The 23,020-nt window shown below is 55.7% G+C and overlaps 3 protein-coding genes across 9 annotated transcripts; all 3 read left to right on the plus strand.

Annotated features, from left to right (window-relative positions):
* The first annotated feature begins 233 nt into the window (after positions 1–233).
* On the plus strand, positions 234–5,354 carry Dtx3 (deltex E3 ubiquitin ligase 3). Of its 4 annotated transcripts, none has more exons than XM_038314659.2 (6): positions 243–535; positions 1,774–1,835; positions 2,001–2,071; positions 2,446–3,175; positions 4,146–4,363; positions 4,680–5,354. In XM_038314659.2, the coding sequence occupies exons 3-6, from the start codon at positions 2,043–2,045 to the stop codon at positions 4,753–4,755; spliced, it is 1,053 nt and encodes a 350-aa protein (XP_038170587.1). In that variant the 5' UTR covers positions 243–535; positions 1,774–1,835; positions 2,001–2,042; the 3' UTR covers positions 4,756–5,354. The 4 variants fall into 4 exon arrangements, with proteins under 4 accessions (XP_038170585.1, XP_038170586.1, XP_038170587.1 ...); XM_038314660.2 differs by having other exon boundaries at positions 247–535; positions 2,427–3,175; XM_038314657.2 differs by having other exon boundaries at positions 234–535; positions 4,146–5,354.
* Positions 5,355–5,732: 378 nt separating this feature from the next.
* On the plus strand, positions 5,733–13,586 carry Arhgef25 (Rho guanine nucleotide exchange factor 25). Of its 4 annotated transcripts, none has more exons than XM_038314725.1 (16): positions 5,733–5,869; positions 6,127–6,241; positions 8,441–8,655; positions 8,792–8,887; positions 9,466–9,542; positions 9,698–9,764; positions 9,944–10,047; positions 10,269–10,338; positions 10,449–10,538; positions 10,640–10,732; positions 11,512–11,562; positions 11,708–11,785; positions 11,978–12,178; positions 12,303–12,483; positions 12,747–12,958; positions 13,189–13,586. In XM_038314725.1, exons 1-16 carry the CDS (start codon positions 5,771–5,773, stop codon positions 13,294–13,296), a joined length of 1,857 nt encoding a protein of 618 aa, XP_038170653.1. In that variant the 5' UTR covers positions 5,733–5,770; the 3' UTR covers positions 13,297–13,586. The 4 variants fall into 4 exon arrangements, with proteins under 4 accessions (XP_038170653.1, XP_038170654.1, XP_038170655.1 ...); XM_038314726.1 differs by having other exon boundaries at positions 13,266–13,586; XM_038314727.1 differs by having other exon boundaries at positions 12,747–12,862.
* Positions 13,587–15,571: 1,985 nt separating this feature from the next.
* LOC119803575 (solute carrier family 26 member 10-like) lies at positions 15,572–22,989 on the plus strand. Its single transcript, XM_038314966.1, has 18 exons — positions 15,572–15,935; positions 16,363–16,473; positions 17,162–17,319; positions 17,524–17,688; positions 17,904–18,056; positions 18,693–18,775; positions 18,914–19,061; positions 19,160–19,273; positions 20,607–20,684; positions 20,771–20,866; positions 21,268–21,374; positions 21,486–21,555; positions 21,624–21,740; positions 21,861–21,894; positions 21,973–22,055; positions 22,146–22,200; positions 22,305–22,411; positions 22,846–22,989. The coding sequence occupies exons 1-18, from the start codon at positions 15,572–15,574 to the stop codon at positions 22,882–22,884; spliced, it is 2,082 nt and encodes a 693-aa protein (XP_038170894.1). The 3' UTR covers positions 22,885–22,989.
* Positions 22,990–23,020: the final 31 nt, after the last annotated feature.

A 23,020-nucleotide genomic window follows, 5' to 3' on the forward strand; every position in this document is an offset into this window, starting at 1 on the left:
GTACCAATGTTTTCTTTTTACTAAAACTCTTCCCATCCAACATCTTTCCTCTAAAGCTCTTACAGCGTAAGATCTCAAAAGATCGCCCTCCCCTCCAAATCCATATACCCGCCGGCACTGCTCACGCACCCATCCACTACCAGTTCCCAGAGGTGCCACGCAGCTGACTGGGAAAGGAAAGGGGAGAGGGCTCCTCCGGGAGGGGGGACGCCAAAAGAGTGGCGTTTCTCAGGGGTTTAACCTCCTACCCTCGGTTACATGACGCCACCCCTCCCTCCGAAGACTGGATCTGCGCCTCCATTTTTGTTCTGGGGCAGAGAGGCAGGGGCTCCCGGGCAGGAGGGGTCAGAGGAAACGGTAACTATCACCCGCCGAGGGGAAGAGGGTGCTGTCCTCCCTCCTCTCGCTCAGTCTGCACCCCGGCATCCCCTTCCACCCTCTCGGGGTCTTCCCCCGCCCCTTGTTGCTAAGGCCCGGACCGTCATCCCAGCAACAGCCTCAGTCATGTGACCCGCAATGGCGGCGCTGACGGGAGGTAGGTGAGCCCGGCGCCCCCACACCCACCGCGTGCCCCCCAGGCCCGGCCCGCAGCCGCACAAGCCCCCCGCTTCCCTCCGCCCCCTCCTCCGCCTTCGACCCCCGGGCGCGCGCGGTGCCGGGAGCGGGCGGCGCCGGGGCTGGGCCCATCGTCTTGCCGGCACCTCCAGCCCCGGCCTCCATTCGGGGGTTCGGAGGGCCGCAGTCGGGTGGACACACGCCCTCACCCAGCGCGGGGACTCGGGGCTTCCTCGAGTAGGAATGCGGGAGTCGGTTTCGGGTTGGATGGGTCTGGGGGCAGGCCTGGGGGAGAAGGGCGGGGGTGCCTCGGTGGACACCCCCAGGGGACCCTTGCCCTTCCTCGCCGTCCCTGCTGGTGGCCGCTGTCTGGCGGGAGAGACGGGTCTCGTGTCCGGCCTGGTTTGCCCCAGAGGAATGCTAGACCAGACTGAACTGTGGCCCCGCCTCCCTGTGCTGTGCCAGCAGGGCTTGAAGCTAGGACACCTAGATCCTGGGTCCTCTCTGCTGGGGTGGGGGCATTTCACCGTGCACGGATCATGCGGGCTGGGATTCTAGGGTTTCCTCTTAAGGGCTCTAGGATGGAGGCACAAACGGACAGCGGCTTCTTTTTTAGATGAGTCAAGGAATTGAGGTCACGTTAATGGCCCCTCTTCCTAATTGAGCTGCACTTTGTGTTGTGGGAACAGCCCCGGAGCTGAATGTGACAGGACTCAGGGGGAAGCATGGGGTCCCTGTAGCTGAGCTCCTGCTTGAGACCCGCCCCTCCTAAATGCAGACCAGGAGCTGACAAGAGCTCTTCGGGCACTGGGCACTGGGTTTAAAGGTGACAGTGAGAACTTGTTATTGCAGGGGCCGCTATCACTTTGCTGGCATCCCTAACAGACTTCGGCTCTCAAGGAAAGGTCCCCGTCAACAACAGGGACTTGAATTATTTGAGAATGCAGAGTAAAGACACGAGCCGAGGAGCGTAGGAAATATTTCTGTCAGTGTAATCTGAGGGAGGAGGCAACTACGACCTTCATCCCGAGGGCTTTTATCTGCTCCTAGATTCTCTCTCTCTGCAGTGGGAAAAAGGAGTTAACCTGCTTAAGTTCCCTGAGTAACTCTGAGGGGCTCGGCATGGACTTCTGCAGGGAGGCGAGGGCACAGAAGTGTTTTGTTTCTGGGTTGACTGAGGAAATACTATCATTAAGTCTTTACCTTCCTGGTCCCCAGCTCTGGTCAGCTGAAAGTGCAAGTGGAGAGACTTCTGCCACCATCTTCCATGGTCCTTTCAGGTACCTGCACCCCAAGAGAACCTCAGTTCGTGTCCCTCCCATGTTCCAAGGAATCCCATGCCTTGGAGCCTTACTCCAGGTTCCTGCCTGTTTCAAGGACTCCTGAGTGGGGGCCTGTGGGGGTCAGAGACATGGTTTCTTACTTCCTTTTCTCTCATCCTCTAGGCCACACAATCTCCAAGTAGCAGGGAAAAGGAGTGAGCCTGCATGCTAATTCTAAGCTCTTCCGGATCAAAGTGAGCAAAAAGGGAGGGTGGGAAGTCTCCCTCCCTGTTTGAAGAGCCGATTTTTTTTTCCACCCCGAGGGGGGAGGGGAAGGGACAGGTTGTTGCTGTCAGGGGAGAAATGAAAGGAACAAGCAAGGTTGGTGCTTGGCTTAGATAATGCTGACAACGGAAAGGCTTGTTCCCCAGCAGGTGCTGGGACTATGGGAGAGTAGGGGAGGCAGAAAACCAGTTTGCGGAGGTGTTGGGGGTTGCCTTTGAGGAAAACAGGAGGTAATGTGGGGTTTGGGAGGAGCCTGAAGTAGGAGGCACTTATATGTGTCAGATGGGGACTCCCCACTCTGAGTCCCTTTCACCCTGGGGGCAGTGTCGTTCGTCCTGTCCAGAATGGCAGCCTGTGGAGGCACCTGCAAGAACAAAGTGACTGTCTCCAAGCCTGTGTGGGACTTCCTGAGCAAGGAGACCCCAGCCCGGCTGGCCCGGCTTCGGGAGGAGCACCGAGTGTCCATCCTCATAGATGGCGAGACTTCTGACATCTACGTGCTCCAGCTTTCCCCACAGGGTCCTCCCCCAGCCCCTCCCAATGGGCTCTACCTGGCCCGGAAGGCTCTCAAGGGGCTACTGAAAGAGGCCGAGAAAGAGCTGAAGAAAGCTCAGAGGCAGGGGGAGCTCATGGGCTGCCTGGCTTTGGGGGGTGGTGGGGAGCACCCTGAGCTGCACCGCCCAGGTCCACCTCCTCTCCGAGCAGCCCCACTCCTGCCCCCAGGAGCAAGAGGGCTTCCCCCTCCTCCTCCTCCCCTGCCCCCTCCACTTCCTCCTCGTCTTCGGGAGGAGGCTGAAGAACAGGAAAGCACCTGCCCCATCTGTCTGGGGGAGATCCAGAATGCCAAGACATTGGAGAAGTGCCGGCACTCTTTCTGTGAGGGCTGCATCACGCGGGCCCTGCAGGTGAAAAAAGCCTGCCCCATGTGTGGCCGATTCTATGGGCAGCTGGTGGGCAACCAGCCCCAGAATGGGAGGATGCTGGTCTCCAAGGATGCTACCCTCCTGCTACCCAGCTATGAGAAGTACGGTACCATTGTCATCCAGTATGTCTTCCCGCCCGGTGTCCAGGGGGTAAGAAGACCATAGTTCCCCTACCCACTGGTTTTCTCTAAGTTCACTTTTCTGGCCTAAGAAAAATAGGTGATGTGGGAAGTAGGTTGTTAGACATGGTGAACTCTTGCTATCTCCCAGCATGCCTTAGGAATTGGTGCTCTGGAGCCAGGGAGGGGGTGTCTCCTTGAGGGCCAGCTTTTTTATCATCATGTAAAACCCAAAGGCACATGTAAAACTTAAGTATGAGGGCTAGAGCGTAGCTCAGTGGTAGCGCACATGTCTAGCATATGGGGAGCCCTGAGTTCAATCCCTGCCCCCAACAAAACCAAATCAAACAAGGAACAAAAAAAACAAAACAAAACCCTGAGAACCAGGTATGACAGAAAGGCTTGAACACCTCTAACCTGACTTGTGTGGATATGACCCATAGTCTTGGCCGAGGGAACGTCTGGAGTTGGTGACCCAGGTACAGGTGGGCACAACAGGAAGGGACCTGGCCATCCTAACAGCTGGGGTGCTACTGTGTTCTGAATTATGAGACAATAAAAGCTTGGTGACAGTTGAAGGTAAATGTCTTCCTGCTGGACAGAGTCATGCACAGCTGGTTCACAGAGGGACAGAGACTCTGAAAGGAAGAAACAGAAGTGGAGACATGAGGCAGTGGCAGAAGCATTAGTATTTTAGGCAGAGGAGGAGGGAATGGCAAAAGATAAATTTTTTTTGTCACATTTTTGCTGCATTATCTGGAAAGTAATTTCCCTCACTTCTGAGAATCCATTTGCTCCTGAATTGAGACCTGAGGGATTAGCAGTAAGAATCATGTCCAGAAACAGGCCTCCTGTCCAGGCCCCAAAGCCATCCTTTCCCTGGAAGGCTGTCAGGCTATTGGGATGCACAGATGAAAAGGTGGGCCAGAATGACCCTTGTCTGGTACCCAGGCCTTTGGACCACCCGCCAGCTGCTTTCCATCTGCCTCCCTTCCTCTCAGGCTGAACACCCGAACCCAGGAGTTCGGTACCCTGGTACCACACGGGTGGCCTACCTCCCGGACTGCCCCGAGGGCAACAAGGTGCTGACCCTGTTCCGGAAGGCGTTTGACCAGCGTCTCACCTTCACTATCGGCACATCCATGACTACAGGGAGACCCAATGTCATCACTTGGAACGACATCCACCACAAGACCAGCTGCACAGGGGGACCCCAGCTGTGCGACTCCTCCTCATTTCCCTCCCCCTGCCTCCTCCCCTTCTTTCCATTTCTACTTTGGGGAGTTCTCTATCCCCTCTTCTGGGAGTCTCCTAACCGGAGAAGACCACCCACCACTTCCTCATTCTGGTCCTGATGTGTTCAGCTTACCAAACAAAACAAAAACCAAAAAAACTCCGCCGACTCTGGCTTATCTTGGTTCTGGAGAAGTGGGGACGGGTCTGAATTTGGCCTCTACTGAGTCTCTCGAAATGAGGGTGGGCAGCAATGAGCGAGTCCAGACAGCTAACTCTGACCCTCCTTTCTCTTTGCCCAGGTTTGGGTATCCGGACCCCACCTACCTGACCAGGGTGCAAGAGGAACTGAGAGCCAAGGGTATCACAGATGACTGAAGGACATCCCCTTTGCCAAGGCCCCTGCTGTCCTCTTCACTAGGATCCAATGGAAGCCTCTCTTCTCCTCTCTCTCTGCCCCCACACACCCTCGAGGGGATTTGTCTGACTGGAGTGGGAGTTCAGTGGGGAAAGGGACAGCCCCTTCCCCTGCCCCCCATTGGCCAAGTGCTCCTGTGCCCTTTGAGCCGCTCCCCTCCGGCAGAGGCTGGTTTCCAAGGCTCCCCTCCCCGCACTCCGTGTACATAGTCTACGCCCCTGCTCCTCCAGTGTCCTAGGCTTCTCCTGGTATGTACCGTGCTCCAGTGACTAAGCTGAGAAAGGACCTGGGTAGGGAGGATGGAGGTCTCTTGAGCTCCAGCCCCTCAATACTGTACTGTTTCATTGGACTGATCTTAGCTGCCTCCCCCAGCCAGCTGTGTGTTAAGATAACAGTAGTCCTACCTTAACGGATCCTTTCTCTCCTGTGTCTGTCTCTGTCAGTCTGTCTTTCCCTCGCTCTTCCCTGCCCCTATAAGGAGCCTCCTCACCCTGTTCTGGAATTGCTGCCAGACTGTAGCTTTTAATTTAATAAAAATAAAGTAAAATATGCAACTCTATGCCACACCCGTTCTCTGCTCCTTGGACAGGGTAGGGGTGGGGAGCAGGACCTACTGAGGAAGAGATGGGGGGAATGGGGAATCCTTGCGAGCCCACACAGTCCCTTTACCTCCGGGGACCCTGAAGAGCAGGATGGAGCTAGTGCTGGGCGCTGCAATAACCCTGCAAAGCCCTAGGCCGCACTTCGATGGATGGAATCGGGACTAAGAGGGGTTTGTTTGTTGTTCAACTCCGTTTGTGGAGAAAGGAACAACCCTACCCCTTTTGCGAAGTTTGGCTGCGGTGGGAGCGGGGGCGGAGCCGGGCAGGGGGGCGGATTCGGCAGTAGCAACTCCCCGGACGCGCGCAGGCCTCAGAGCCCCCCAGCTTCCGTAGCCCCTCGGCCCTGAAACTTGAAGCAGGGTAGGGGTCCAGCATGAAGCCCCCGGACCGCCCCACCCCTGGCCGCACTGACCGGATACTTGGGGTCATGGGGGGCATGCTGCGCGCATGCGCCGTACCCGGGCAGGAGGGGGTAAGAAGGAGGGACCGCGGGTGGGGTGGGGGGGTCTTTAGGGGACTTTAGGAGAATTGCACTCAACGACTCAGTTTACCCGCATACAAAAGTTGTATGGAGCAGTCGCAGGGATCCCTAAGTTCTGTTATAAACGCCATAGGCCAGGTTCATGTTGAACCTTTCAGAATAATGTGCTATTTGACAGGAGGGAGAGGGGAAGGGGGAGGTCAAGGCAGCCTAGGAGGGGGTTCCTTACAGTGATTCTGTCCCCGCAGCCCCCGAAGAGAGATTCCTTAGGGCCTGGGAGTACCAAGACAGAGAGTGATTGTACCGAGGAGGATCAAACAGGGGAGCGCGAACCTGAGGTCCGCGCCTGGGCTTTGCAGCCGGGTAAGAAGCTGGGCTTGGGTGGGGCACAGTTTGCCATCCTGCGCAAAGTGGTGACTTCAAATAGATGCTCTTCATATTAACATAAAGGTCTGTACCTAATTTGCATAGGACCATTTAATCGCAGACACCACGCTTCTCTTCGCCTTCTAGTCCGATGTGTGTCCTCACTTCGGCGGGTCCCAAGCCCCCGAAGGCGGAGTGGAGTGTCCCCGCGCCCCACCCCTGGCCCTCGGCCAGCTCAGGCGCCTGGACTTCGCCTTAATTGGTGATTAGTTTTAGCTTGGAGTTCTGGAGCCTGGAGGAAAAGAAGGGTCGGGGGAGAGGGCGGCACCTGGCTTGTGTTCCTCACAAAGTGTTCCCCAAACACGCATGCCCTGCGTGGGGCGGGGGGAGACAGCCAGAACCCCAGAACGTTTCACACAAGCCAAGGCCCCATCTAGTGAATCCTTCATCTCAGAGGCCAAGGGGAGACCGAGGCAGACCCCACCTCCAGGCTTCTCGCCTAACCCAGCGCCCCGCAGTCGCAGCTGGGGTGCCAGAGGGAGCAGGATCGCGGGCGGGCGGGGGAGCCCAGGCAGAGAGGAGGGGTGGAGGTCTCGGGACGTGGAGTGGGAGCTCGGTGGTGCCTGGGGGAGGGGGCTGGGGGAGCGCGGGGGAGGCGGAGCTGGGCCCAGAGGCCCCTCCCCGCGGCTGCACCGCGGCCCGGCCTGTTATTCCGCTCGCCGCTCTGCCCGGACCCGCGCACCTCCAGTGGCTCCGGGAGTCGGCCCCCGCACCACCCCGCCAGGGCCTAGAGCCACCTCTAAGCCGGGGCCAGAGACGGAGCTGGAGCTGCTGTCGCATCCCTGCCGGGCCTCCCCCACTGTCCCTCCCTCTGGCTGGACATCTGGACCCTGGGCCCCGCACCGCCAGGGTTCCGGAAACCCTCCCCGCCCAACTCCGCGGCCCAGCCCCGCACGGCCCTCCCTTCAGACTCCCCTGCCCCGACTTCCGTCTACTCCTGGACCCCCGCTTCCCATCCCTTTCCTCCTCCCTCTCCCCAAGCCTGGCCTCCGGTGGGAGGGAGGGGGGTGTGCGCCCTGCGCCGTCCCCGCCCCGCCCCCCGTGATTCCCCCTGCATGGCCGGCCCGGGTGGGGGGTGCGGGGGGGCCCGGGCGCCATGCGGGGGGGTCACAAAGGGGGTCGCTGTGCCTGTCCCCGTGTGATTCGAAAAGTGCTGGCAAAATGCGGTTGCTGCTTCGCCCGGGGGGGACCTGGTGAGTGCGAGGTCTTGGGGGGCAACGTTGAGTTGGGGGGTGACTTGAGCTGGGGTTTGGGACATCTGCTTGCTCCGGCCTTAGGGATTTAGGGATGAAACCTGTACGTGTGTTTTCCAGGAAAGTGATTTAACAGAGACTATCTAAGGCCCTTTCTACTCGGTTTCCACTCATTCAAGTTGAGGAAGGGTCCGAGGACTCATCTCTTTCCTATAATCAGCTGGCTAGGAGGAAACATCCTCTCGCGGTCTTCTTAGGTCCAGAACCAAGTGTTTACCCTCAAATCACTTGACTGAAAAGTCTCCAGAAAAGAGAGCAGAGGAACGACAAACTGGGGGTGGGTGGGTAACTGTCTGTAAGCTTTATAAGAACTCAGGCTGCAGCTCTTGGCAGTCGTTAGCCAAAGATAACCCTGCGGAGCTATCCTCTCTGCCCCCTCTGTTGCGTGTATGCGTGTGCTGGAAAGGTGGACTGTTCAAAAAAAAAAAAAAAAAGAATTATATAGTAATTACTTCAGTTGGAGGAGGAGGGGCCTGGGGATGGCAGACAGCTGAGCTCTTTTGTCCTCACCCCTCTCTGGAAGAATGGTCTGTACCTACTGGAAGGGGGGGTGTTGTAGGAAAGCAGATGGCTACCCCCCAGTCTCCAGTATCTGCCCAGATGGCTGCCCCCACCCCCATATCTGTGCTATGCTCAGGGTATGGGGACCTCCACATGGAAGTGGGGGAGTGCAGGCCCAGAAGCCAGGTGTTTACTGTCCTTCCACCCCAGGCTGCCTTGCAAAGATTCCTCTTCTGGCCAATTCAAATGAGGGTTGGCAAAAGAGGGGACCCTGGAAGGCAGGGTCTGAACATCACGGAGATCAGGCTGGAAGTTCCCCTAGCGCCCTAAGTCTGGAGCTGGGGCCATGTCCCATCAACTGCTGTCTTTTTCCTCCCACTAGAATCCTATTCCATTGCGGGTAGTGAGGGGAGCAGATCAGCGTCCGCTGCCTCGGGTCTAGCTGCCCCGTCTGGCCCCAGCTCTGGTCTCAGCTCTCATCCCTGTTCTCCAGTCCCCCCTGGGCCAGTAAGTGGCTTGAGGAAATGGTTGGATCATTCCAAACATTGTCTCAGTGTGGAAACTGAGGCAGACAGTGGTCAAACGGGACAATATGAGGTGAGCAGGGAGTGCCATGGAAACAGGGCGGTCAAGAACGACCCTGGGAAAGACGGCAGCAGGTTGGGGCAGCAGGTTGGGGTCACTGGGGAGCCCGCCTACTGTTCATGACCTCAGGAACTCTGTCTGGCCTTAGAATTGGATGCTGGAACCAACGCTAGCCACAGGAGAAGGGTTGCCAGAGCTAACCTTGTTGACTACATTGTTGGAGGGCCCTGGGGACAAGACACAGGTATGAAGAAATAGAACGGGGCACGGGGCATGCTCCTGTTCAGGGCCAACTTCAGCTACGTTCAAGTTCCGGGCCCTCCTGGGCTGTATATGAGATCATGTTTCAAAAGCCAATCAAACAACAGCTGGAGACATGTCCCAATGGTTAAGCACACTACTCTTCCTGAAGACCCAAGTTTAGGTCCTAGCACCCACGTGACTCACAAGGACCTATATCTCAAAACCAAGAGGAAATAGCACCCTCTTCTGGTCTCTGTGGGTACCAGCACACAGTGATACCCTCAAAAGCTATATAATAATAACAGTAATAATAATAAAATCTTAAGCCAGGTATGGTGACCCACACCTTTAATCCCAGCACTCAGGAGGCAGAAGCGGGTGGATCTCTGCAGGTTCAAGGCCAGCCTGGTTTATATAGTGAGTTCCAGGACAGCCAGAGCTACATAGAGAGACCCTGTCTCAAAACACAAATCTTAAAAAATAAATAAATAAATAAACCAATGAATGAATATAGATCTGAGAAGGCTCTCCTCACTGAGAATGTATTCCCTTTTGCCCTGGGATGCCTTTGCCTTCCAGGCGCCTGAAGAGGAGGCTTTGTCTCAAGCCCCCCAGAATGAGGAAGAACGGAAGAGGGCAGCCCTGGAAAGGAGTATGTAAGTCCACAGCACGCTGCAGTTGCTGCACGCCCACAGATCCCTCGCATTTCTGGCCCTCGGAGGGTGGCTGTGGTGATGAAGAAGAGCTGGCTAAACTAAGAAGGTCTACATTCTTAAGTGACGGCATCCTTGTATTGCCTTGTACCCCCTAGGTTTGTCCTGAGCGAGCTGGTAGAAACAGAAAAAATGTACGTGGATGACTTGGGACAGATTGTAGAGGTAGTTCTCTCTTCTTCCCAGCCACGGCCCGCTTGCCCTTTCCCTCTGTCTGGGGCTATTTTCAAGAGATGGTACTCCTCTATACCCCCTTCCTGGCACCCTCCATTTCTGGGACTTTGTGTTAGGGCCACCCGGAGCTGAGGTCACGTGCTCATAGTACCATCTCATCCTTCCTACAGGGTTACATGGCTACCATGGCTACTCAGGGCGTCCCGGAGAGTCTCCGAGGTCGTGACAGGATTGTGTTTGGAAACATTCAGCAGATCTATGAGTGGCACCGAGAGTAAGTGATGGAGCCCTGAGCCGGTTGCTGGGGAAGGGCCTTCATCTGGTAATCTCTCTGTCCTAGAGTCTGTATCAGAACCAGGGGTCCACTGGGACTCAGGAGCCTTTGGAGTTCTGTAGGGGGCGTGACCACGGGTTGTAACTGAAGATCGGGATGTGTAAGGAGGCAGAGGGGTTTGAGGAGGGTTTGATGTGTTGCCTGTCTCCCAACTCTTCCAGCTATTTCCTGCAGGAGCTGCAGCAGTGTTTGAAAGATCCTGATTGGCTGGCTCAGCTGTTCATCAAACATGTGAGGCTGGGCCCTAGCAGGGAAAGGGCTTGTGATGGGTCTGGGCTCAGAGGAGATGTGGTCTCTTTTGTTACCACTTACTCTGCTTTCTTCTACGTTATCCCTGTTAGGAGCGCCGGCTGCATATGTATGTGGTCTACTGTCAGAATAAGCCCAAGTCAGAACATGTGGTGTCAGAATTTGGGGACAGCTACTTTGAGGTCAGTGGGTGAGGTGTCTGGGTGGGGGGGGGGGCACAAAGCATAGAATCAGCATGAACAGCCTTTTCAAGGCTATGTAGCTGACCTGTCCTTGTCTCCAGGAGATCAGGCAGCAGCTGGGACACCGTCTGCAGCTCAACGACCTCCTCATTAAACCTGTGCAGCGAATTATGAAATACCAGCTGTTGCTCAAGGTCAGGACCACCCTAGTCCCTGGGGACAGCCGGCTGGGCAGGATCACCCTTCTCCCTGGGGACATGGCCACCTGGGCAGGACCACCCTAGTCCCTGGGGACATGGCCGGCTGGGCAGGACCACCCTTCTCCCTGGGGACACGGCCGGCTGGGCAGGACCACCCTTCTCCCTGGGGACACGGCCGGCTGGGCAGGACCACCCTTCTCCCTGGGGACACAGCCGCCTGGTCAGGACCACCCTAGTCCCTGGGGACACGGCCGGCTGGGCAGGACCACCCTTCTCCCTGGGGACACGGCCGGCTGGGCAGGACCACCCTTCTCCCTGGGGACACGGCCGGCTGGGCAGGACCACCCTTCTCCCTGGGGACACAGCCGCCTGGTCAGGACCACCCTAGTCCCTGGGGACACGGCCGGCTGGGCAGGACCACCCTTCTCCCTGGGGACACGGCCGGCTGGGCAGGACCACCCTTCTCCCTGGGGACACAGCCGGCTGGGCAGGACCACCCTTCTCCCTGGGGACACGTCCACCTGGGCAGGACCACCCTTCTCCCTGGGGACACGGCCGGCTGGGCAGGACCACCCTTCTCCCTGGGGACACGGCCACCTGGGCAGGACCACCCTTCTCCCTGGGACATGGCCGGCTGGGACGGGCGATTCCTCAGTCATCTTCAGGGTTCTGAGTCCTCTACAGAGGTCGTCCCTTGTGCCCTGGGTATTCGAAACAAGCACTTCTGTGGATGTGCTCACAGCCTCCCTGAGCGCTTCCTCTTTATGTCCTAGGATTTTCTGAAGTATTACAGCAGGGCTGGGATGGATACTGAAGAGCTGGAGGTGAGGTTCCCAGGACATTAGCCCACCTTGTCCTCTTAGTCCTGTGGGTTCCTCGGTCTCTGGGAAGCTCGGGGATGTCTGGGGTGGTGGTGTGTGGAGAGGCCTCTTTGCTAGTCCAGCAATGCCTCTCTTCACCTGTACCCAGCACGCCGTGGAGGTCATGCGCGTCGTGCCCAAGCGCTGTGACGATATGATGTCGCTGGGGAGACTGCGGGGATTCGAGGTATGGGGACAGGGCCGGAAGCCGCGGTTCTTGGGCTCAGGTCTTAGGACTCTGGATCCTTATAAGGAATCACCTTCTGAGCGGCTCCACCAGGGTTAGTTGGGAGTGTGAGGGTGTGTGTGGGGGGGAGAAGCTGATGCTCTTTTCAAACCCTTCTTGTGCTTTCTCAGAGGCTATGTCCTTTGGTTCCAGGGAAAACTGACGGCTCAGGGGAAACTCTTGGGCCAGGACACATTTTTGGTGACAGAGCCTGAGTCTGGGGGTCTGCTTTCTTCCCGGGGTCGAGAGAGACGTGTCTTCCTGTTTGAGCAAATCGTCATCTTCAGTGAGGCACTGGGAGGAGGAGGTCGAGGTGGCACACAGCCTGGCTATGTGTACAAGAGCAGCATCAAGGTGGGGAGGGCCATCAGGAAGGGAGCAGGCTGGGACAGGGTGAGGGAGCCCTCGTGATGTCTGACTCTCTGGGTTGGTGGAGGGGCCTGCAGAATCTGAGGACTGTGTGTGTTCTCAACTTCAGGTGAGCTGTCTAGGACTGGAGGGTAACCTCCAAGGCAACCCTTGCCGGTTTGCGCTGACCTCTAGGGGGCCAGAAGGTGGGATCCAGCGCTATGTTCTGCAGGCTTCAGACCCTGCAGTCAGTCAGGCCTGGATCAAGCAAGTGGCCCAGATCCTGGAAAGCCAGCGTGACTTTCTCAATGGTGAAGCTCCCATCATCCCTTTGCAGTAGGCTCACAAAGCCTTTTGACCTCCGGAACTCCCCTCCCCTCTGGGCCAAACCCCAACCCTTGGTTCTTTGTGCCTGGCACTTCTCCCTCCTCTATCCACCCAGCATCCTCTAAAAAGTCCCAAGCATTTTCCATCGGCTAACTTAGGAGGGCAGGCAAGTGGGAGGAAGGGAGAAGAAGCAGGGGGCTTAACCTGTCTCTCCTGTAATACATCTCTGTTTTTTGCCTTGCCCCAGCATTGCAGTCACCCATTGAGTACCAGAGACGGGAGAGCCAGACCAACAGCCTGGGGCGGTCAGGAGGGCCTGGGGTAGGGAGCCCTGGGAGGATACGGCCTGGAGACCTGGCCCAGGTCAGCATGCACACACCCATCAATGGCTCCCTCCCTTCCTTGCTGCTTTTGCCCAAGGGGGAGGTGCCCAGAGCACCCTTACCCCTGGATATACAGGTATGAGGAAGAGTTTACTACTAGGGTACAAGGGAGGGCCTTTGTTCCCCCACTGTCTCCTTCCTTCCGCCACCTTCCTTTTGTGTGACTTTGCTACTTTCCATCCTTTAACTTTTTCAGTTTAATTCTGAGGCAAGAGGAGGGTGGCCTGGCTAGGGGCTTTACCTGGAAAGAGGGGTGAGGGTAGACTGGTGGCCTCTGTTGATCCTCTGGCTCAAATCTTCCTGCAGGCTCTGAGTGACACCCCCCAGACTCCTCGCCACCCTCCAGCCCTTCCAGCTCTGAGCACCCCTCCCAGTCAGGCCAGGCTGGCCAAGCTGGACGAAGATGAGCTGTAGTGATGAAGATGAGCTGTAGGTGACGAAGGCCTCTGGCATGGTGCTGATTCGGCCACTGGTCCCTTGAGGAACTGGAGGACAATCCTGGCGATGTGCCAGAGACCTTTCTTCCTGCCGTGTGGGGGATGGGCAAAGCTGGGAGAGCTCAACATGGAGGGGCCTACCTAGACCTGCAAGGCCTCCGGTCTGCACAAGGAACGCAGGATGCAGGATCCATCAGCTCCGCTCCATGCATGCGTCCCACAGACGGAGGACGTGTAGGGCTTGGAGGGAGGGCGCGGGCTGGGACCGGACAGAAATGATTGGTTTCATTGTGATTTTGTTTTCCAGTTTCCTGTGAATAAAGGTTTTGTTACATCGCTAGGCTTCGGTCTTGGTGGTGGGGAGACAGAGAGGCTGCAGTGGGAACGGATTGGTGGAGTACCCCTAGGAAAGGCCTGTGAGAAGGGCAGAGCCAGGACCCTCAGTCCCAGCACTCGGGAGGCAGAGGCAGGCGGATCTCTGTGAGTTCGAGGCCAGCCTGGGCTACAGAGTGAGACCCTGTCTCAAACAAACAAATAACAAAACAAGAGGATAGAAGGTCAAAAGAGCATCTGTCTTTGTCTCCCACCTGCAGTTAAATACAGCATCTCTCAGTCCACACCTGGGGCTTAGGGAAAACTCTGAAGTTATCTTAATGTATTCTCCCCTTTATTTGGTCCTTCTGGGTTCTAGATTTCTTCTTTGGTTCAAACTCTACTAGAAGGCTCACTTCCTACTACCCTCCCCAAACATCTAGATACTAGTATATAAAATATCCAGTGTAAAAATAAATAAACAATAAATAGATAAATAGATGATATATATATTAAATAAATGATAAATAAATAAGTTGTTCAGGGTACCTTTGTCTGAGGCTTCCATGTTCTGCCGAAGACTGGGAAGGTGGAGAGGATTGGGAGTCTCCTTCTCCCTCTTTGGGGGCAGGGGGAAGATATGTCCACACTGAATAGAAATGGAGTCTTTAAGCCCAGAGCTAAGAGTGGAGCGCTGAAGAGATCTTCACCCCTCCCAACTCCTGGCACAGCCTCTGGGACGGAGACAGCCAAGGGTACAGAGACCCAGATGGCTTTTGGGTCCCTATGTATCTGTGTCCACTGTGTCCACCGGTCCCCTGGGCTCAGTCACGTGTTCTGGGGCTTCCTCAGCAGACAATAGATTGCTGGGGTGGGAGGGTGTGGAGATGCTGGAGCCTCCCCATGGGTCCCAGGCCCCTTTGGCTGACAATGAGGGGAGGGATCTATAAGGGGGGGACAGGACGTGAGGCCCAGATAAGATTTCTGGGGAACAATAGGAGGAATTGAAGAGGAGAGGCCCACCCTCTCTGTACCCCACCCTGGTCTTTGGGGTCAGGGACTGGGGGAATCAGACTGATGGGGGATGCTGAAATTTCTTTGAATTGGGGAGGGATGACAGAAAACAGGAATTTGGGGCTCAGAACTTTTGTGTCTCTTCAGAGACCACAGGGGTGCATGAGCTCCTGGGACAGCCGGGTCCACCGATGCCAGTTACAATGGCGCAGTCAAAACAGCTGGGGACAGCCATGCCAGCAGCAAGAGCCATGCCCTTAATTTAAACATGTACTGTTGAATGCCTGCTTTGAGAATAAAACTGGATGTAAGGAATGGTATTTCAGGGCTTTGCTGCACCTAAGAAACAGCATAAACATCTCTTACTAGTTCATTATTTCCTCTAAGCCAGGTCCAACCACCCCTAGCAGAGAGCTGGGTGGTTCTGTCTCTGTCCTTGCTCACTGAATATTGGCCTATAAGACCTGCTTTCTCGTTGTAAAACCCGTTCCTTAGGGTCAGTTTGCCATATGAGGAAAGGGATTTGGGTGGGGAACTCCAACTGGCGATGAACATTGTATTCCAGCCGTGCGAGTGTGCAGGGGCTCAGGGAAAGACCATTGACCCAAAGAAACCAGGTAGCTTTGCTCAAAGTGCCAGTGTGGAAAGGGCCCTTGCTGAAGAGGCGAGGACCATTGGAAGTGGCTGTGGTCTCTTATCTCTCTACCGTTCCTCATAGCAGGCCCCCAGGCTTCCAGGCAGTCAGATCCGGCTAAGGATGTCTGAGGAGGCGCCTAACACAGGGACTTTTTCCACCCAAGCCTGACCCAAGGAGGTACTCCAGAAAGTACTCTCTACAGGTCCGGATTGGACCCTGCTTTGTGGAGGCGGGCTCAGGACTAGCGGGGGTGGGGTGGGGGGCGCAGAAGAGTATTTAAGACCGGGAGATGCTGCGGGGGGGCAAGGACAAAATGAGTGGGTCACTTGTCTCTGGGACCTGCTCAGGTCCGGGAGAGGTTGCTGACCTGAAGTCTCCGCTGAGCTCTAGGTTCAGGGAACCTCTCACCCACGCCCGGTTCCAGGAGCTTTACGGGGGCGCAGAGGAGCCGGAAGTACCAACCGAGCCCCGCTTACCCTGGCTGTGCGGGTTGTGGAGGAGGCGAGCTGGCTGCTGTTCAGGGCCGGGGGCGTGGCGCGTGCTGCAGGCACGGCTGCCTCCGCTGCGCTGGCTGCCCCATTACCGCTGGCGAGCGTGGCTGCTAGGAGATGCGGTGGCTGGAGTGACCGTGGGCGTTGTGCACGTGCCCCAGGGTGAGAGGCCCCAACTACAGCCTATTGGGGTTCCAAGCTGTGGGGAGCTGAGAATTGAGCAGTGAGGTGGTGGGTTAGTATCCCTGCCGGGTAAGAGAGGGGAATTTGAGGTAGGACTGTGGGACTCCATCATATTCCCACCCCTGGCGGACCTCATCTGTGCAATCCTGTGAGACATCTTGGACTCTGTTCCGCCTCAGAGAACTGAAGAGAGGCACAAAGCCTGCCACCCAGGACGTGGGCAAGGATCTGTGACCTTGTCAGCCTCACGACCTCCCACTGAGGCACATTAACCTCTCAGTTCCCTCGGGTGTCCTGATTTATAGTATCCGATGCCAATCCAAGAGTGTGGGAAAGGGCAGTACCTGGAGGCTATAGGCATCCCCCACCGCCCGCTGCACATACTTTTTCTTCTTCTTCCCCTTAGGCATGGCTTTTGCCCTCCTGACCTCGGTGCCCCCCGTGTTTGGACTGTACACTTCTTTCTTTCCGGTCCTCATCTACAGTTTGCTGGGCACTGGGAGACACCTGTCCACTGGTGAGTGGCCAGACATGACTTCTCTTTAAGATGAAAATAGTCAGAGGTTTGAAGCTGGGGAGGGGGGCGTGGTGGTGGCAGAGTCTCACTGTACAGTCTTTGCTGGTCTGAGGCTACCTAGAGACCAGGTGATCTCGAACTCAGAGATCTGCCTGCCTCTGCCTCCCTCTGATTGGTATTAAAGGCGTGAGCCAAACATACCTTGGCAAGACTGCCACTTGAAAGCTTTGGGGCTCTATTCCCCCTGCCACCTTCCCTCACCTACTTGCCGCCATCCCTTTTTGGATATCCCCATCCCATTCCCAGGCTCTTTGCACAAACTCTGACTCCCACTCCCACCCCAACACTCCCCCCACATCCCAAGCTTGCTGGAGTGGATACAGAGGCGGGAGTTTACACGAATCTCCTTGTCCCTGTGAAATTTGGTTATATTTGGCCTTGAAGGAAAAGAAGCGCACAGTCCGCTGAGAGCCTGCAGAGGAGGCACGTTTTGCCAAAGGGCACACACTTTTCCTCCCTGCCTACCGGTTCCCGGCTGCAGTACCAGCCCATGATCCCAAGATCTTCACCTTCTGAGAGAGTGGATCAGACAGCAGCACCCTAGGCTCTAGAACTGCGGGATTCTGCGCTGCTGCTCTACCCCAGGCTGTACCACTGCTAACCTCTGCGTCTGACCCCACGGCTGTAGGAACCTTCGCAGTCCTCAGTCTCATGACCGGCTCTGTTGTCGAGCGGCTGGTGCCCGATCCCCTCGCGGGGAACCTCAGTGAAATTGAAAGGGAGCAATTGGAAGCTCGGAGAGTTGGGGCGGCAGCTGCTGTGGCCTTCGGGAGTGGGGCGCTGATGGTAAGGGAGCACCCAGTAGTGACCCTAGGGGATGGATCCACCGAAGAGAACAAGAAACAACAATTGGGCCTGAGGGTGGGGGGTGAGGGAATGGGTAGGAACACGCATCGGGTTCAAGTCCCGCGTGGCGGATGTGCAGTGGGGAAGCTGGCTGGTCTGTTGGCGATAGCACACCAGTCCCTTCCCACCCCACCTTCTCCACAGCTAGCGATGTTCGCTCTGCAGCTTGGGGTCCTGTCTACCTTTTTATCCGAGCCTGTGGTCAAGGCGCTAACCAGCGGGGCCGCGCTACACGTGCTGGTGTCCCAGCTACCAAGCCTCTTGGGTTTGTCTCTCCCACGCCAGATCGGCTGCTTTTCTCTCTTCAAGGTGAGAGTGGAAAAAGAGTCACGGGAAAGGGACAACTCGAAAGGGGAGGAGTGGATGGTGGAAAAATGGCATGCAGCAGGAAAAGAGTGTCAGGAACCACGGTGCTGCGTGAGGGCGCTGGGGAGAAGAGCTGCTCGGGTCTAGCGGGTTGGTGTTGAATCCGGCGGAGCCAGTTAACACTGGCACCCAGCCTTGCTCGTGGTTCCTGCCTGCAGACGCTGGCTGCGGTGCTCACCGCCCTGGCCCGGAGCAGTCCTGCAGAACTGACCATCTCAGCGCTCAGCCTGGCGTTGCTAGTGCCGGTCAAGGAACTGAACGTGAGATTCCGGGACAGGCTACCCACTCCGATCCCAGGAGAAGTTGTCATGGTGAGGGCCATCCTAGGTCCCTGCCCCCTGCTGTGTCCCCACTTACCCGGCCAGCAGGATCTAGAGGCTACCGCCCCCTTGTGGGATACACAGAAGTTACACAAGCAAGATGTCCTGTTGACACTTGGACTTTCCAAGAGTTTTCCAGACCAATTGACCCACCAGAACTGCTCGTCTGTACTGTTCCTCTTCCCCGGTCTAGCTCGCTCCGGGCCTCTTTGCACTGTCTGCTTCCTTCCCATTGCACTCTCTCTGTTCTCCTCACCTGCCTCTCGTTCTGATCCACTGTATCTTCCTTTCACTGCCCACCCAGATAACTCTCTTCCTGTGTAAATGATGTCAGCGCTTTCCACAGGTAACTCAGACTTAGAACGGCTCAAGTGGATCTTTTGTGTCCCTCTCTCCCAAAGGGCCTCCTCTTAGATCCTTTGTCTCCCTATCTCTCCAGGCAAACACTACACCTCTTCTTTCACTGTAGGTGAGATAGGGTTGTTAGGCATCCATTCCGAACATTCTGTGGCCTCACCAGCTAAGACCACCCAGACCCACACTGGGATTCTCTTTCAGGCTGAGGTTCTTCTAGACTCTGCCAAAGGCCCTGTCTCTTTCTAGGCTCTAATGTGCTATTTTCCTTAGGTGCTTCTGGCCTCTGTGCTGTGTTTTGCCTCTTCCCTGGACACAAGATACAACGTCCAGGTAGTGGGAGTATTGCCCGGAGGGTAAGAGAGAGAAAAGACACCTCTTCCTCTCCCCCCACAGACACCCTCCCTTGTCCTGCCCCATTCCAGTTTTGCTTTTCCTACTCAGTTTTCCCGTAACAACCAACCCCTCCTTAGCATGGATCCTTCCCTCCCTAGGTTCCCCCAGCTGCTCTTCCCCACCCTGGACGAGCTGCCCAGGATACTGGCCGACTCGCTGCCCATTGCCTTGGTTACTTTTGCCGTGTCTACCTCCCTGGCCTCCATCTATGCAGACAAGTACAGCTACACCATTGACCCCAACCAGGTGTGACTCTGGATGCCGGCCTTTTCCAGAAATGACCCCTTAGCCGTGTTCTTCCATGCCTGTGCATTTCCCCTCCTGACTTCACGGCATCCTTCTAGGAACTCTTGGCCCATGGTGTCTCCAACCTCATTTCTTCTCTCTTCTCTTGCTTTCCCAACTCGGCCACACTGGCTACAACCAGCTTATTAGTGGATGCTGGTGGGAACACACAGGTAAGAGGGACCCCTTGGGTGAGGGGGAAAAGGTGGGATTTTCAGGCAGGGATGGCAGCAGAAGGTGGGGAAACACCCCAATAGCATCTATATATTAGAGAGTGGGAGTGAGAGAGGGGATTATAAGGAGGGGGATTAGACAATAATGAAGTTCCATAAGGACCGCTGCAGGCTGTAAGCACTGACGAACGCTATGGCGCCTCAGATTAGTTAATAGAACAATGTGCCTCAAGGTGGGGCACGTGTTTGATCCCAGCACTCGGGAGGCAGAGGCAGGCGGATCTCTGTGTGTTCGAGGCCAGATTGGTTGGTCCAGAGCTGTTACACAGAGAAACCCTATCTCAAAAAACCCAATATATGGGGTGAGTTCAATTCTCAGCAACCACATGATGGCTCACAACCATCTGTAATGAGATCTGGTGCCCTCTTCTGGCCCATGGCATACAATGCAGAGAGAACACTATACATAAGTAAATGCAGCTTTTAAAAAAAACCTATGTCTGTGTGTGTACATTTATGTGTGCATGTATATAGATACATGTATATGTATACATATATGTATATGTGTGTGTTGTATTACATACCCAGAATTCTAGAAACTAGGAAGGCTAACTAAAGCAGAGGGACCTGGAATTCAAGACTGTCTGGATGGGGAGATGGCTCAGTGGATAAAGTGCTCGCCACAGAAGCATGAGGGCAGGAGTTCAAATCCCCAGCTCCATGGGCATGGCAACCTGTCCTGAAGAGAGCCAGGGGATGGGGTGCCCTGGGCATCAATGAGCTCTGGGTTCAACTGAGAGACCCTGCCTCAGTGTGGCAGAGCAGTTACAGAGAAAGACACCCAGTGTCATTGTCTATAAGAACCGGGACACAGGTGTGTTGTCCTTACACAGACACACACACCTATAAATGTAGGATATAAAATTCTGACATTTTCAATAAGGACCCCTAAAAAAGAGATATTGCACCACGTGATTCTTCCCCTAGTTTTTTTGTTTTCCGTAATTACTTGTTGGTACCTAAGCAGATGACTAGCCTGCTTGTTATCAGCACCAAGAGGACCTTTTAAGATGGAGATGCGCTTCAGTAGTGAGGCCGACCTGCACACACCTGGGAGCGATCGGCAAATGAAAGGCATTTAACTGGGGGGAGGGGCTAAGTGTGACTGGCAGAACATCAAGAGGGTGGTGAGCAGGGCATGTGTGTGGAAGGAGGTTTGGGAGGAGGGAGACATCTGAAGGACACGAGACAGGCTGGGTAGGGAGACCAGCTCCCACACAGGTGGGGATGGAGGTTTCCCTTCCTCCCTTGTCAGCTCATTCTTTCCCTGCAGCTGGCTGGCCTCTTCTCCTGCATAGTTCTCCTGGCAGTGCTCTTGTGGCTGGGGCCCTTCTTCTACTATCTTCCCAAGGTAGGGAGGAAAAGAGACACCGTGTGCTTGAGTGGAGCTGGCTGAGTTCCAGAGCCTTTGGACAAAGGCCTCTTCTCTGTCTCAAGGCTGTCCTGGCTTGCATCAATATCTCCAGCATGCGCCAGATGTTCTTCCAGATGCAGGAGCTGCCGCAGCTATGGCACATCAGCCGCGTGGACTTTGTGAGAAATGGCATTGCCCCAGGTTGCCACTCCCCAGCATCCCGGGCTTCTGCCCTGGGACAAAGCTGATCATTCTGGTCCTAAGTTCTTTAACCCATACACCCTCCAACACACAGACCTCGTGCATATGTTAGAGAATAGGAAAAGGACCGGAGTGTTTGGGCACTTTTTTGATGGTTCTGAAGATTAGACCCAGAACCCCATGAATATTGGCAGAGCTCCCTACCACTGTACTACATCCCCAGTCCAGACCGCCTAATCATGCAGGGTCTGACATTATTGTATTTGGTGTGTAAGCCCTTCTTAGTAAGCCCCTCCCTCTGCCATGCCTCCTTTCTCCTGGGTCATCCTTACTCGGGTTTGTCCATGAGCCTGTGTTTCTTCATACCCATATCCTTCAGGCTGTGTGGATGGTCACATGGGTGGCAGTAGTGACCCTGAATGTGGACCTGGGCCTGGCTGTGGGCGTGGTCGTCTCTATGATGACAGTGGTCTACCGCACTCAGAGGTGAGCATAGAGATGGGTGGAGTTGAAATGAGGGGAGGAAGATAGGAACTCTGGGGGTGACTACCGCCAAGCCAGGCGAGGCTGGGACTCTGACACTAGCTTCTTCCCCAGGGTGCAGTGCCTGGCACTTGGATTGGCTGAGGGGACCGAGCTCTACAGGCCACTGAGAGAGAGCCATAAGGTGGGTGGACAGCAGCCAAAGAAGGGAGGATGGATTCACAGGACGCTCCTGACTCTCTTACCCTTCAGCTCCTCCAGGTTCCAGGCCTCTGCATCCTGAGCTATCCAACACCACTCTACTTCGCAACCCGTGGGCAGTTCCGCCACATCTTGGAGTGGCGTCTGGGGCTTGGAGAAAGAGGCAAGGTGAGGACTTTGGTCAAGGGGGAGTGTGGACCCTCTAGGGTTGGGAGCCTAGTATGTCTTGAGATTGCAAGTTGGTGCCTGTGACTTGGAGGTGGTGACATTGTTGTTCTCTGTTTATAGCAGTCTCCACAGCTGGGTAGTCTACCTGGCAAAGGTGAGATGGGATGAAAAGAGGGAGATTTGGTCGTGAGCCACACAGGTGTCTGGATGCTCCTGCCTTCTTCCATCTTAGGTGCTGAGCCCATCAGAGTGGTGATCCTAGACTTCAGCGGCATCAGCTTTGCGGATGCTGCAGGGGCCAGGGAAGTGGTGCAGGTGAGGGAGCAGGGAAGCTAAGGAAAAACTCCCTGTCATGCCACACATGCCCTTAATTTGGGTTTTAACCCCTCTGTCTGGTTCCTGCAGCTCACCAGGCGATGCCAGGATGCTGGGATCTGTCTCCTCTTGGCTCAGTGCAATGGTGTGTGACGTGAAGGATACAGGGGTGGGGGGGAAGGGAGGACTGTGGCTGGACACTTGTGGAAAGGATTGGGGGTCCCAGCACCTGACACCTTTCCCACACAGCCTTGGTGCTGGAGACCTTGACCCAAGCAGGACTCCTGGAGAGAATGAGCCCAGAACAACTCTTTGTGAGTGTCCAGGATGCGGCCGCACATGCACTGGAGAGACTGGTGAGGCAGGAGCCAGGAGGTGCTGGCTGGGGAGGGAGGGCTGGCTGAATGATGACCGCCTGGGAGGAGGGATGCCGAGAAGGGATGGAGGAAGCTCATGAAGGAAGCAGGGAGAAACTGACTAGCATTGAAAGGTGGTGGGGGGGGCATACCCTTAATCCCGCAGCACACAGAGGCAGGAGGATTTCTATGAGTTTGAGACCAGCCTGCTCTACACAGGGAGTTCCAGAACAGCCAGGGATACATAGAAAGACTTTGTCTTGAAAAACAAACAAACAAACAAACAAACAAATAAGTTAGGGAGTGTGGGCACCCTTCACCAATGGTGAAGACTAAGGTCTCCAAAGGGCTGAGATGCTCCCAGCACACCAAGTCTCAGAGATGGACGGACGGCTATAACAAATATTCCTCAACTGTCTCTTTTCTTCCCCCAGAAGCCCACTGGTCCAAAGATTTGTACAGTGTGGGTCTGACCAAGGTCACTTGGAGTATGAGAGGTGCCAACAGTATGTGTGTGAGGAAGGCCATGGCCCCTGAGCCCCCACCCCAATACAACCAATAAAATGAAGCCGAGAGTGTCTGCAGCGCATGAAGTGCCTGCCTGTGCAA

Source organism: Arvicola amphibius, chromosome 17, assembly GCF_903992535.2.
Source record: "Arvicola amphibius chromosome 17, mArvAmp1.2, whole genome shotgun sequence".
Taxonomy (NCBI): Eukaryota; Metazoa; Chordata; class Mammalia; order Rodentia; family Cricetidae; genus Arvicola; species Arvicola amphibius.